We start from the raw sequence: 15,331 nt of genomic DNA on the forward strand, positions 1-15,331 counted from the left end.
AGGATGGTTTATATTCACTTATAATTAAAAAGGCTGTATATGAGTGTATTAACCTGTTGGGAATGTTAATGAGAGCATCATCAGACACCAGGAAGATACAATTGGACTGGAGAAGTGCCAATGTCTCCCCCAATCCACAGAAGCGGTGTCAGAGAGGGGTTGGGTAACTATAGGCCAGAGTTTGACATGAAGGATATCCTGAATAGATCCCAACATGAGTTTGTTAAAGGGAAGCTATGCCTGCCCAATCTGGTAAATTACTATGATGTAATCATTAAACATACAAATGCTGGTAACAATTTTGACATTTTGTATCTAAACTTCAGTAAAGCTTTTGATACTGTTCATCATGGAAGGATGCTATAAAAATTCTGAGTAGAAGAAGAATAAGAAGTTGGAGCTACTGGTAAGATCCTAAGCTAGATCACAGGCTGGCTAAAAGAGAGGAGATGAAGTGTTGTCGTAAATGGTCAGTCTTCAGAGTGGACCAGTGTAACAAGTGGGGTTCCTCAGAGCCCAGTGTCTAATTTTCATAAACAATACATAAACAATACTGACAATGGTATCCAAGGGAAGTTGCCAGTCAAAGTTTGCTGATGACTGAAGGTAGAAAGGGTGGTTAACAATTTGAGCCAGGCCATGATGCTTCAAAAAGACTTAGATCAGTTGCATATACAGTCCAAAAATTGGCAAATGAAGTTTAATGCCATTTAGGAAACAGAAATCCTGAGTCAGGTATAAGCTAGAAGAGAGGAATTAAAGTGATTAAGAGTAAAAAAAATTAGATGCTACAGTTCAATCGAACACGAAATTTTCTGTGCAGTGTAAACAGGTGGCAAGGAAGGTGTAGTGTCCCATCCATGATTTGTAGTACCTCTGCTTGTAGGGAGAAGGATATCATTATCCCACTATGCTGATTGCATTCTTCCTCTTGTTCGGATTATGCACAAGGGGGCATGAACTCAAATTGAGGAAGGATAGTTGTAGGTTGGATGTGCAGAATTGCCTTCAGCAAGTGGGTGGTTAATTATTTGAACATATTTCCATCTGCTGTTGTGGAGGTGGGTGGTTTGAATAAATTCGGGGAGGAACTGGACAGGTTATTGGAGGATATCGACAGGTGATGTGGTAATTTTTTTTTTTTTTTTTTTGCTGATGCTTTTTAAGTGTGCTTTCTGGCATCACACTTGCCACTAATAATACTAATACTATACAAGATGATGGTTAGACTGCATTGGACCACAATTAAAAAAATAAACTGCTGTAGATGGTTCAAGAAGGGCAATGAAATTAATGCAAATAGGAAGAAAGGCTTAGAAGGTGTGTGGACTACAAAGTTTGACAACTAGACATCCAAGGGAAGATATGGTTGAGGCATATAAGGTGCTGGAGAGGATGAATAAAATGACCAAGGAAGGTCTGTTCTTCCTCATAGGAAACAAGAATTGGGAGCACAAATATATATTTGTTGAACACTGGAATAAGTTGCTCCCGAAGAGGCAGAGGCAGTGAGTCTAAGTTTGAAGTGGAACTGGTTGGTTACCTTGTGAGAATGAGAATAGTATGAGTATTATGTTTTAATTTTTGGCTGATGCAGAAAAATTCTAACTTCCTTGCATCGTCATCATTAATAATCCAATTTTTTTGTTTTAAAATTGCTTCACATTTTGTATTTTAGATGTACTGGTTAGGATGCATAATAATATTTCAGTTTCATGGGTTGTCCCAAAAGTCTGGAAACAGTACAGGGCCTTTCCAGTTTCTAAGGCTTCTAGTTCCAGAAGTGTTACAGATTTTAATCCAATTTCAATGTTCTCCTTTCTTGAAAGTGTTGGAATGAATGTTATCAGATTTTTGCAAACTGTCTGATGATTGTACATTATGGAATTAATAAGCATTCAACAATGGCCTATCTTCAGCAGTTAACTGGATGAAGGATTAATTCATAGAATAAATTCATTCCTGGAACAGTGAAGTTGACTTGCACACATTTTTTATTTATGTTGCTTCTGGTTTTGATTCCATATGAGTATCTTTCTCCATTCTCCTTTATTGAAGTGTTGGAATGAATGTTATTGAAACCCCTCTGAATTATCAGATTTTTGCGAACTATCTGACCATACATTATGGAATTAAGAAGTATTCAACAATGACCTATCTTCAACTGGATGAATTCGCCTTATTGGAATGGCGGAGTTGACTTGCATGTTTTTTTTTTTTTTTTTATGTTGCTTCTGGATTGTCAGACTAGCACTTTTTGTATTGCAGGATATTTAATTTGAGCAATTTTTTCTTTTTTGAATGATGCCAATGGTATTTGTATCCCTCAGGGAAGTATACTATTTGTACTTTTTTCTACTCTTCTATTTCCCTTTTTTTTTTCTTTTTCTTGTTAGTTGTTGGCACATCAGCTTCTGTGGCCATAATGCACCTCCCAAAGTTTTTGCATTTTACTCTGATCCAAGCCTGAGGCGGGATTCGAGGTGGGCACTTTTCCCACCTGGTTAGCCCGGTCGGCATTTCCCTTCTTGTCTGGGAACTCAAACTTATTATTTTGTATGTAGATGATGTGGTCTTGATGGTCCAGTGAGCCTCATTAATGCTACAGCCAAACCGGCCATGGCCAGGAGTCTAACCCGAAGAGGGGCCTCATTTTCAGTGTAAATATTTTCTCAAGTAGTGCTAAAAATTTCTATATATATACATTAATATATATATATATATATATATATATAGAATCCAAATATTCCAGAGTTAAATTGTAAAATATATATAAAATTATTAAGTGTTACAAATATATAAAATTATTAAGTGTTACATATAGAACTAACCGATTAATGCCATCAAACGTTAGGTATGTCCAAATTATATAAGTTATAGTGTAATGTAAGTACCTCCATCGTTTGAAAATCGATGTAACCACTGGGCAACAGTACCTCCAGTATACATGAAACATTACATGAAAAATATAAAATATTAGGTTAAATAACATAATAAGCCTTACATGGGAACCCATTTTGCAAGAGACTTTGTCGAGGGCTAAACCCCTACAAAATAAAATCCCATGTTAGACTGAGCCATCGGTTTCTGTTATCATCTGCCTGTATACCAAATCCAATATCCATAATAATGGATAATTCAACTAATTTAAAATTAGGTTATAGTAAAGACTATAAATCAGTATAAATCTAGCCGTCCAAAAAGGGTTATGTCTAACCATAATTTGTAAGAATACAGGCTGGATGATATTTAGGGCTAAATATCATCCAGCCTGTATTCTTACAAATTATGGTTAGACTCTATGTTATTCTTACAAATTATGGTTAGACTTTGCCTTGTCACTGTTGAACATCAACAGTGACAAGGCAAAGTTGCTTGATTTTTCTGGTGTAATAGATGAATTTGCCCAAAGAAAAGCACGGAAAGCATTTCTGATCTGAAATTCCAAAACAGAATAAACATAAATTTACTATTGTATTTACTGCTTCTTATTACCATACTGTCTTATATACATTTTGAATAAAATTGCTTGCCATTATCTTTTTATAAATCGTTCTAGTTCTTTTATTCTGTTCTGTTACTTGTAAGTACATCGTGTACACTACATGTACATACCTATTCATAAATCATATGTATTTAGCACCGATTACAAAAATACTTAATGAGCAGTTTGAAATGGGGCCTACATTTCCCACCTGGCCTGGGCCTATTACCAGCTTTGCATGGGCCTGGTCACTAGGTCCAGGTTGCTACCAACAGAAAAATGACATCACAGCCATCAATCATTTCAGACTCCAGAAAATAGAATCAGATAATAGGTTCCCAAATCACAGTCTGTAAACAACCAAAAGCTCTCCAAGGATACTAGATAAGTCCTGCCAAAACTACTAAAGTAGTTAAGATATTTACCAATACTTTAAAATTTCTTTTTTTTTCTCTCTCTCAAATTTATTTTAACATTACAAAATTTCCATTCAGAATTTCCTGCTTGCTTTACTAGAACAAGAGATAAAATCTAACCTGACAGAATTACGCACCAAGCTTTGTTAGCCTTTTATTTATTTATGTAAACATTGAAAGACTCCAGATGATCTTGTTAACCTGTAATCAGATATCCACACAAAATTATAAATTTAAACTCTGCATACAAAGCTCAGCAATTCACTCTAACTCTCTCACTTCTCTGAACATCCTCTATATTCTTCAGCTGGTGCCTTCAAAGCTAATAAGCTAAATAAATATGGTAAAGGCAACTGCATAAGTAATGCTAAATAAAGGGTTTTTTTTTTTTTTTTTTAATACAAAATATAAATTAAAATAAGATTCTGCTAACAAGTGAGATGATTACTCAATTCAGGCAAGTTTTCTAAATTAAACTGTAGCCTATACCACAAAAAATACTATTCAATTTTTGCCTAGGCCTAAACTCACTGGATGCAAAGCACAGTAATTACGTATTGTAGAGGTAAAAACTTTACAACTATTACAGTATATCACAAGTGATGCATCTGTCACTGAGAAGCACTTTCTTTTGCTGACACTGCACAGTTACATTGGTCATTCTGTACATAATTATTTTTGCAGATGATATTAAAAATTGCACACATGAATTAATTCACATAAGTTCTGAATTTGCTTAAAAAAATAAAAACAGTTCAGTTGCAGCATATATCGTTTTCACAAGCAATATATCATTTTGTGAAAATCTGATACTGGACATTAAAATTAAGAATCAAATATAAATAAAAATTAAATAAATAAAAAAGGTTTTTTCTCAAGTAATACAGATATTTGTACATTACACGGCTTTTTTTTTTTTTTTTTTTTTTGTCCAAAATGGGTTTCCTACAGGTGACAGTTTTGTACTTTATAACTTCAACAATTAATATACAGAGAAATAACATCTTGTACAGTTGTTAAAAATATTTTTTTTTTTCACAACCAGTATTAGTTATTAAGTGTTCTATCACAATAACCATTTCCTGTGATTTTGAGTCAAATTTACAGTAACTGGCTCTGCTAAACATTATAGTTGGTCAGTATCTGCGCTCACTGACAAGGGATTGCATATCTGAATTATGATATTCACTGATATCTTTCAACTCTGAAACACTTGCAACTGATAAATTGTTAAACACCACATCCTGATCTGCTGGATCTTCTGTTCTGGGTGATGAACAGCAAGAATTAGACATCTTTTCCTTCAGTGGAAGCAAAAATATAACAGAAAGGGCAATTACAACATGCCAACAACTATGCACATATTTGTAGTTATTTTTTGTTTCCACAAATGCAAACAGAATTAGTCCTGATGAGGCTAAAACAATGCCAGGGAAGAGATTAAGCAACCACTTGATCTTTGCAGGATAGCACATTTGGGAGTGGTAACATTTAAAGCCCTAAGGAGGAAAGCAGGGGGAAAAAAAATCTAATTTTATTTAGTAATAATATAACCTCATTACTGGAAATGTATGCAATTTATGGGAAAGAAAAATACCACACTATATCTGAGAAAAACAGATTTTTTAAAATCATATGGACATGCAGTTAAAAGGGAAAACAAGACTGCAATTTGAAATTCTGATGAATAATAAAGATAAAATTCAGGGATGAATTTTGAGAGGCTATACATTTTTACCTATATTTTAGCTCTCTGACTATGGCAATAAGAATATCTAAACACGGAAAGACTTTTAACAAGGCTTCTTGCTGTTGTGAAATTTCTTAACCCTTTGTTTCAGCAAAGGGGAGGGAGGCTTGTGCTGTGGTTGGCTGTTATGAGCAGGTGACCTGGATTAGTAACCTGGTTGGATGAAATGTCACATGTTGGCTGCTACAACTCTTGCTGGATTTTCCACGATTTGTTCAGGCCATTGAGAATCACTGGGAGCACATGAGACAGCATCATGCTGACCGGCATACCTTTGTTGATTATGGGAAGCTAAGTTTACAGCTGGAACTACTGCTGGAAATAGCAAACTTCAGGGCTGAGCATCAAATGTTACAAAAGAGAATAAGTGTGTGGGGGGGGGGGGAATCACCACCTTTATTTATTAGGCTATGATCAACTAAAAAGCAAGAGAAGATCCCCTCCCCAAACTCATATTCAGTGCCTAGTCGTGAGGTTTTTCACTTCTGACAATGCCATAGTGGCTACACTGACAGAAGTCTCCCACAGCTAAAATGGGTATGCAGTACAATGATGTCATTCCCAGTACTTCTGACAGTCCACTGTAGCTTTCTCACAGAAAATTATGACCAGGAAGATACATATTTTGTAATGTCATGTGTTTCTAGGGCTGGGAACCTAGAAACATATGACATCTCAAAATGCATCACTAAACAAATAACAATAATAACAAAATAACAACAAAATTATTATTTTTGCTGCTGTTATTTATAAAAATTCCAAACTTTCAGTTTTGTTTACCCTTATAATTGCAAATTTCTACAAGTAATTAACTAGTTATAAAACTTGTTTTCTCAATAGACTGATTTTATTTTTAATGATGTGGCAAATTGGGCTATGATGCACCAAATTCAGAAATAAAATTTAAAAAAGTAGTAGGGTACCTACAAATAGGTTACAACAATAAAATATATATAGATTGGTATAGTTTAAAAATTTAAGACATGCTGTCACTGTCAAATAAAACCTGAGCATATAAGGATCAGTCAGATGATTTAAAAGCAATGGAACATATATGTCATGTATTATTAAAATTAGCACAATTGATTTAAGTATCCAAGATACTTAAAATGGTGCCACATAACTTGCACACAGGAAGACCCATCAGCCCTCAGAGAAAAGTGTGTGTAAAGTGACTTCCTGTCTACAGTTCTGCAGAAACCAGACTGCCGTTTCTCTCAAATGCAGTATAGCAGTTTTCTTTCTCGTAACATATCTGTGTGACAACTTGCCATCAACACCATCAAAAGTTATATAATTTAATAAAACATAACCACACAAGTATACCCTACAAAAAAAAAAAAAAAATAATAAATAAATAAATAAATATATATATATATATATATACACACACAGGTAACCCTTGTATAACGCAGAGGTTAGGTTCCAGAAATATCACGCGTTATAGAAATCACATTATATGAGGTTCAGGTTTCATACAAAATGTAGGGTTATGTTCTGTAGTGTTTTTTTTAATTATAAAAACAACAATGACATTTAACAAAAACATATTTTATTCATTCAAGGATTCATGTAACTAACTATTTAACAAATACGTAGCATAAAATTATAAAAATTAGGAATTGTACCTAAATTTCATTGCACATAATGCATAAATTTCAAAATTAAAGAAATGGATATTTTAATCGTCATCACTGTCTTCAGAAAAAATATTTGGTAGATATTCTTTATTTACGAGTGGCCGGATGTCGTTATCACCTGAAATCTTTTCAAAATCATTTGTATAATTCTCACTGGGTACTTCAGCTGGTTTTCTTATCAGAAAGTCGGTAATAAGACTTTGCTTACCACTATCTGCAATTTTTTTATTAAGTTCACAATATGGGGCTAAACAACTGTCCAATTGTCTTTTGAATTTTTCCGAGCACTCTGTTGAGGGATCATTATCCGTAAAATAACTTCCTAACTTTTGTGCCAAATTTAACCCTTCTGCTAATTTCTTTAGACTGAATTCTTAAAACAGACTCAGCACAATCAGGATCTTCAGTAGAACTTCCTCACCATTTGTATTTGGTTTGCCGTCTTCTATTAATTGAACCAATTCCTCCTCATTTAAATCTGTTTCTTCATCAATTAATTCACGAATTTCATTTTAAACCATATTGGAAAATCCCTCGCCACCACAAATGTGTGCCAGGTTTGTTATATGACTTAGTTCAGCATCCACAGGAGGTACAAAATTTTGATTAAGGACAACACCAGGCAATATTTTTTCCCAGCAACATTTCAGTGTAGAGGGTTTTAACTCCTTTACACATAGAGAAATAATTTATTTTTACACAATTAAATATTGAAAACTCTTTCCACACTTGAGGCAGTGTCATGTTTGGATTAGATTCTATTTTTTCCAAAATTCAAATGTTTGGCGAATATAATACACTTTAAATGTTGAAATTATCCCTTAATCAAGGGGTTGAATAAGTGACGTTGTGTTAGGCGGCAAATAAATTATTTTAATATTCGGATGGGTTACATTTTTGAGTGTCCTGGCGTGTTATCTAAAATTAGTAAAATTTTAAAGTCGATATTCTTTTTCTTTCTATTTCAGGCACAAAACGGTTAAAAAACCAATTTTCAAAGATGCTAGCTGTAAGCCATGCCTTTTTGTTGGCTCTCCGATAAACAGGGAGGATGGACTTGTCAATTGCTTTCATAGCATGAGGATTTAAAGATCGGTTAATTAACATTGGTTTTGTAAAGTAATCATCTGATGCATTACTACAAAAGAGTAGAGTAATTCTGTCTTTAGAAACTTTGAATCCAGGAGCTGTTTTTTCATTTTTCGATATATAAGTGCGTTTTGGCATTTTTTTCCAGTTTAACCCAAATTCGTCTGCATTGAATACCTGGTCTGCACTATATCCACCTTCTTCAGTGATTTTTAAAAGTACTTCTGGGAATTTTCGGGCAGCATCTACATCTGCTGATGCTGATTCTCCTTGGAGCTGAAGATTATGCAAAGAAAATCACTTTTTAAAATTTTCGAACCAGCCCTTACTGGCACAAAATTCATGCCGAGAGCTTTCTTCTGAAAAATATTGTTCAAGTTCTTTTAAAGACTGATAAATTTTGAGGGCTTTTTGTTTAATAAGGTTTCCACTCAAAGGCATTTTCTTGTGAGTGCAATCTTCAATCCAAACCATTAGAGATTCCTCCATTTTTTCCATTAAAATATCGTGTACACGAGCAACACGCTTTGCACTTATCATTGACCCAGCAATAACACTATCTCTGATTTTCTGCTCATTTTGTTTGATTGTACGAATTGTTGATTCATTTAAATTCAAAGTCCTTGTAACAACTCCTAGTTTTTCTCCATTTTTCAACCAATCCAAGATTTTAATTTTTTCTTCAAGAGAAATGAATTTTCTTTTCAATGTTGTTTTTTTCCCCTTCTTTTGCAGTTTTGGTGGCCATTACTATAAAAAATAAATTTTTTATGCCAAGGGGTATTCCCCGAATAAATTCACTATTTATAACTACTTGTGCAACAATTAACTCTTTATAAGGTAAAAAATTGGCACTACACAAAAAAATATGTTGATGTACTTGCATGTTTCCCCTTATATAAATTCAATTCTGGCAACTACACCCGTTATACGAGCAGACACAAATTTAATGAACATAAAGTTTGATTTTTAAGTCGTCTGGTAAAAGTGTGTGAAAAGAAGGGATATAACAATTTGTAGATAACGTTATATCGAAACCATGACTGTGTCACACAAGGGTAGCCACAATTTATAAACTGCGTTGTACAAGTACGGAGTTATACAAGGGTTACCTGTATATGCTAAAAATAACAGTAAGAAAATACAGAACTTAATGTAAAACAGCAAACAGTGCGGCATGCAATACTATTCTACAGAAAAATTGTGAACCTATAAAAGCTCTGGCTTTTACTATGTCTCACGTCATCATCTTTTTACATCAAAACCAGAATGAGTTAATGAATAGTAAAATACTGATATATTGAACACTGGTATCACTATATCAGTGGGGCTGGAAATTCATTCAACTATAATCTGAAGGATTATTGGCAGTTGCAAAACAGCTGTTGGGCATGTTCATTGCTAAAGGTGGTGACTAGATGTAATGCTTTCTCACTGTTTTGGACAGTGCTAACATAAAGCTACAGTGATAGTGGAAATTTTGCAGAACTTTGGCAGCAACGAATTACATTTCCATATAATGTTTCTGGCTATCATCACATTTTTTATCCATAAATGCAGCTGAAATTCTTAGCAAATCTGTCAGCATCTAAGCTTTTTGCTGCTGTCTGGAATTAGTATGAAGGAATCTTTAAGCCATGGCAGTATATTGCCTCAATTGTACGTTCACATACGTTCTAAAAGACTGTCTCATTTGTCTATTTGCAGAATGGGGGGGGGGAACACATAGGGAAACCCTTCACTCTGCACGAGAGTAATAACCTTATCCCAGCTTAAAAACAAGGCTACGCTGGTTATTGCCGCTTTTCGAGTCCCAGATTCCTTCTGTTACAAACAGGATTCAAATTTAAACCTCCTTGAAAGTGACAAAAGAGATGAAAAATGATGTATATCTTGCCATGGCAGTTAGTAAGTCTGATGTATAGTTTGCAAATAATGTTCTATTCTGAGAGAGAGTATTGATAACAAACATATATTTTTTTTTTTCTTCAGACAGCCAAGCACGGCAACAAATGGTTATCAAGGAACATGTATGGAAGCTCGTAATGCCAAACATGTAACAGTATATATATCACACACATTTCTGTTAGTTTAATACATTTAATTCTGAATAATTATTTGAAAAGAACAAAAATATTGGCTAGACAGGTGGCAAAGAATCTGAATGATAAGCAGACTGCTCTTTCACCGGAAGGGTTTCAGTGAACATACGTTGTCTCATTAAGAAAGTGATGCATTGGAAAAACAACAAACAGAGACCATATGCCTTCACAGAAGATAAGAATTAGTTCTGTTTCTTTGATCTTGATCTGTATAATGTACAAACTGCAATGAAAACAATGGAAACTGAGGCCAAAAAAATTCTGTATATAATGTTGGAGATAAACATGGAAATAGCAAACAGCATGTTCTTCTTTTCTTTATCTTTTCAGTAAAATATACATAATACAATATGTGGCAAGTAGTGCCCAACTTCTGTCTGATCTCCCAAATTTCATTATGATTATCTCTATTTTGGTAGAGAGTATCAGCACATTTAATTATTTTTGTTACAGACTAACATCACGATTTTGGTGTAAATTTATCCATACAAATAACAAACACTATTTGATAAATTCACAAATTCATTGTGGCATTGTTTCTCCATATTTTTATATGTCAGAAAACCACTCTGTACAAAGAAAAACAAAGATAATGAAACATGCAACTAGCCTCAAATGTAACCAGATAAAAGACAACTAACATGCACAAACCTGTTACAATAGGTTATTGTATCAGATGCTCATAATTACAAGTCATCCTCCTCTATTCAGGAATAGAGGAAAGACAGTTGTAGAATAGATGTGTGGAAATTTGCCTTTAGCCAGCAGGTAGTTGATTGGTGGAACAGACTTCCATCTTTTGTTGTGGAAGTTGATAGCCTAAATAAATTTAAGGCTGAGCTGTACAGGCATTTGGAACAAATGGAGGGTTGAAATGGGAGAGGTTTTTTTGGCTGATGCTGCATAAGCTTGCTTTCTTGCATCGTATGCCTCTACTAATGCTAAGCCTACATTCAGTAACTGATGCTTATTTTCTAATATTATTATGAATATCAATTATTTCTTTTTTAGTTCTCCCAAAACTGTAATGTGCTGTAAAATTTATTTGCTCAGGTTCATTCTGAATTAGCATAACAGAATTAATTTAAAAAGTTAGTCTCCTTTTATGTTACCAAAACCTTGTTGACCAGTGTGATTATAATAATAAGTATAATATTTAAATATTGTGCTTAACTATCTACATCTATAGCAGTCCTGATTTTGGGATCAGTTACTGACCTCACATACATCAAGAGTGTTCGAAGTTGGCTATAATGGATTGCAAAACTCAAAGCTTAATTACATGCTTATATGAAAAGGAGTAAATATATACCTTTTTCTAAGTTCAGATAAATTATCAGATATATTCAGTTCCTTGGAAATAGCAGTTTGAATATAATAAAACAAAAATGAAAGTTAAAAAGGATCAATTACCTTAGTGTTATTCTCTGTTTAGTGGAATGGGCTCATAATAGCCTGCCTGTAGTTATGAAAATATAATAACATGTCCCTAATACACAGAAATTACTTTCAATAACATTACATTTTAATGACAAAAAATAGGAAATGCAAATATAAAATCACTTACCCAAGAAAATATAATAATAAGCATTCCTACAGTAGTAGGGATTACAAATACCCAGAAACCAGTTCTTTGATATTCAACACCTAAGGCGATTCCTAATGCTCCGATCATATGGGCAACTGAGGTAAGAGATGGAGATAAATTGGCCATTGCTATTAAGGTTATCCAGAAAGAAAGCAGGGCTGAATAGAAATCACAAAACTGCAGTACTTCATATTTGGCCACACAATATCTATAGGCTTCTGCATCACAAGCATGATAGAACTAAAATGAAAGGTTAAAACAAACAAAACTATTATATGATAGTCAAAAGGATTACAAGCTATTGCAAACGATATTAGAAAATTGAGTCTGCTCTGTTTGCATTTTCTTTAATACAAATCTTCTACCGTCTTAGTTATGAAAATGCAGTACTGATCTAGTTTTATTTTAATTTTATTATACAGTTTCCAATATTCATAATTTTTTTTATTAGTATACTAACTAGCATTAGTAGAGGCATTTGATGCAAGAAAGCAAGCTTATGCAGCATCAGCCAAAAAAAAAAAAAACCACTTCCACTTCACCCCTCTGTTCGTTCAAAATACCTGTCCAGCTGAGCCTTAAACTTATTTAGGCTATCAACTTCCACGACAAGGGATGGAAGTCTGTTCCACCAACCAACCACTCGCTGGCTAAAGGCAAATTTCCGCATGTCCATCCTACATCTGTCCCTCCTCAATCTGAATTTATGCCCTCTCAGGTGATTATTCTGAGCGAGAGGAAGAATCCCATCAGCATTGAGCATGCTCAAACCATTCACTGCTTTATACACCTCTATCAGATCACCTCGCTGGTGCTTAGTCTCCAGACACTGTAATTTGCAAAACTTAAGCCTTTCTTCATAAGAGCACCCCTTTGTCCCATTCACTAATCTTGTTGCCCTTCTCTGTACTCGTTCCAGCAGCTCTACATCCTTCTTGAAATGAGGCCTCCAGAACTGTATACAGTACTCTAGGTGTGGCCTGACCATTGCCTTATACAAGGGAATAATCACCTCCTTATCCCTGCTAGAAAAAGTCCTATATATCATTGACAATACACCATGAGCTACTCTTGCAGCCCGTCTGCACTGCTCAGAGAACTTCATATCTGCCTGCACAACCACCCCCAGGTCCTTTCATTCTCTACCACTGTCAGTGTAGTACCACAGAGTTAATACGTTGCCCTGGGGTTGCTGTTTCCCATGTGTCGTACTTTACATTTGTCAATGTTAAACTTCATTTGCCACCTCTCAGCCCATCTGCTCAACCTTTCCAGATCCTGTTGCAGGAGCATAGTGTCAGTAGTGTCCTTGACAACCCTGCCTACCTTTGTATCGTCTGCAAACTTCGACATTAAGCTTGATATACCATCATCAGTATCATTTATGAATACAGAAAACAATAATGGACCCAACACTGAGCCCTGAGGACTCCACTAATAACATCAGTCCACGATGAGCAGTGTCCATTGATTACCACTCTCTGTCTTCTCCCCCTCAGCCACCCCTTTATCCACAGCAGCAATTTGCCTCCAATGTCACACTGCTCCAATTTGTGCAGCAGTCTTCCATGTGCAACAGTATCAAAAGCCTTTCTAAGATCCAAGTATATAATATCAAAGTTATACCCTGCATCCAGTTCCTTTGTGACTGCATCATAGTATCCAATCAAATTGGTCAGGCAAGACTTCCCCTTAACAAAACCATGCTGTGTTCGAGCTATAACTGAAGTCTTGTCTAAATGATCCTGCAATGCTTCTTTAACTAGTGCCTCCATTAATTTTCCTGGAACAGAAGTTAAACTCACAAGTCTATAATTGCTTGTGTCAGCCTTTGATCCTCCTTTGTGAATTGGGGTCACATTTGCACATCTCCAGTCTGCTGGTACCTCCCCTGAGTCCAAGGAAGCTCTCATAATTATGGCTAAGGTTTTTGCTTACTTCCTCTGCTGCCTCCTTTAATATAACTGGATAGATCCCATCCACCCCAGGTGCCTTTCTTGTGTTTATCTTCAACAGTTTCTCCTGGACTTTACTCTCAGTTATTACAAGATTCTCTAGCTTACTGCTAGAGTTGAATACACCCTTGGCTTTCCCCTCGCTAAATAACTCTTCATGCGTGAATGTCGATGCAAAATATTCATTTAGTTTGTTAGCTACCTGAGCAGGATCATCAACAGTTGACCCATCGATATCAAGAGGACCAATCTGATTCATCCCCTTCCTTCTAGAGTTTACATAAGTAAAGAACTCTTTGCTGTTTTTCTTTGCATCCCTTGCCAAAGATTTCTCATAATCTGCCTTCGCCTGCCTAACCTCCTTTGTAACTTGGTTACAGATCAACTTGTATCTATCATAGGCTTCTGTGTCATGTGTTAATTTGTATGTATCCCATGCATGTTTCTTCTCTGCCATATGCCTCATCAGTTCATCTAACATCCGTTTAGACCTAAACCTTGAACAATATTTCTTAGTTGGTATGTAAAGCCTAGTAGCTTCCAAGATAAGATCTTTGAATGCTTCCCATTTTGCATTTGCTGTTGGTAACATCATCAGTTGGTCCCACTGTATAGAATTTAAATACTGTCTCAGTCCATCGTAGTCGCCTTTACGAAAGCAATAACCCTTCCCTTTACCCCTAATGGTAGTTACCTCTTTGCGTAAATCCCACTTCAGCACACTGTGATCACTGCCACCTAGTGGTTCATTTATCTGCAGATTCTTAATGCATGAAGAATCACTGCTGATAATCAAATCAAGAGTATTCCTCCCTCTAGTTGCCTCCCAAACATGTTGATGTAGAAAACAATCATCCAATAAATCCACAAAAGCCTTGCTAGTGTGTGAGTGACCAGCCCCCAAACTCCAGTCAATATCTGGGAAATTAAAATCTCCCATTATAAGACTCTCTGATTTACTGGCCCACTCTATTTCCCTGTACAGTTTCTTATTATACTCATCAGAGTCATTAGGCCTCTAGCACACTCCTACTCTCAATTTTGATCTCCCAATGCTTATGTCACACCAAACTGACTCGACACTGCACTGTCCAGCGATGTCCACTGGCTTGAAAGATTTATTAATAGACGGTGATATACATCAATTCTCCCCATTCCCAAAACATCTTATCTTGTTTTGAATAAGTTAAAATAATTGGAGGCACCATTCATATGATATAATAACGTTACCTCACCTTCCCAATCTCCAGAGGCAAATATGTGCTTGGCCACAAGCCAACATATTTCCTTCTGCACAACAAATGCCT

The 15,331-nt window shown here is 35.3% G+C and overlaps 1 protein-coding gene across 1 annotated transcript in view; it reads right to left on the reverse strand.

Moving 5' to 3' along the window:
* Positions 1 to 4,956: 4,956 nt before the first annotated feature.
* Positions 4,957 to 15,331, reverse strand: part of LOC150086638 (post-GPI attachment to proteins factor 6-like) — a 176,137-nt gene continuing 165,762 nt past the window's right edge. Inside the window, exons 12-13 of the mRNA XM_090371488.1 lie at positions 12,049 to 12,309; positions 4,957 to 5,399 (exon numbers count right to left, since the gene is read on the reverse strand). Of these exons, the coding sequence (XP_090227614.1) occupies positions 5,037 to 5,399; positions 12,049 to 12,309 (624 nt within the window). The 3' untranslated portion in view covers positions 4,957 to 5,036. The remainder of the gene's footprint in view (positions 5,400 to 12,048; positions 12,310 to 15,331) is intronic.

The sequence above is a fragment of the Mastigoproctus giganteus genome, chromosome 4 (assembly GCF_048544385.1).
Source record: "Mastigoproctus giganteus isolate SK-2022 chromosome 4, ASM4854438v1, whole genome shotgun sequence".
NCBI lineage: Eukaryota > Metazoa > Arthropoda > Arachnida > Uropygi > Thelyphonidae > Mastigoproctus > Mastigoproctus giganteus.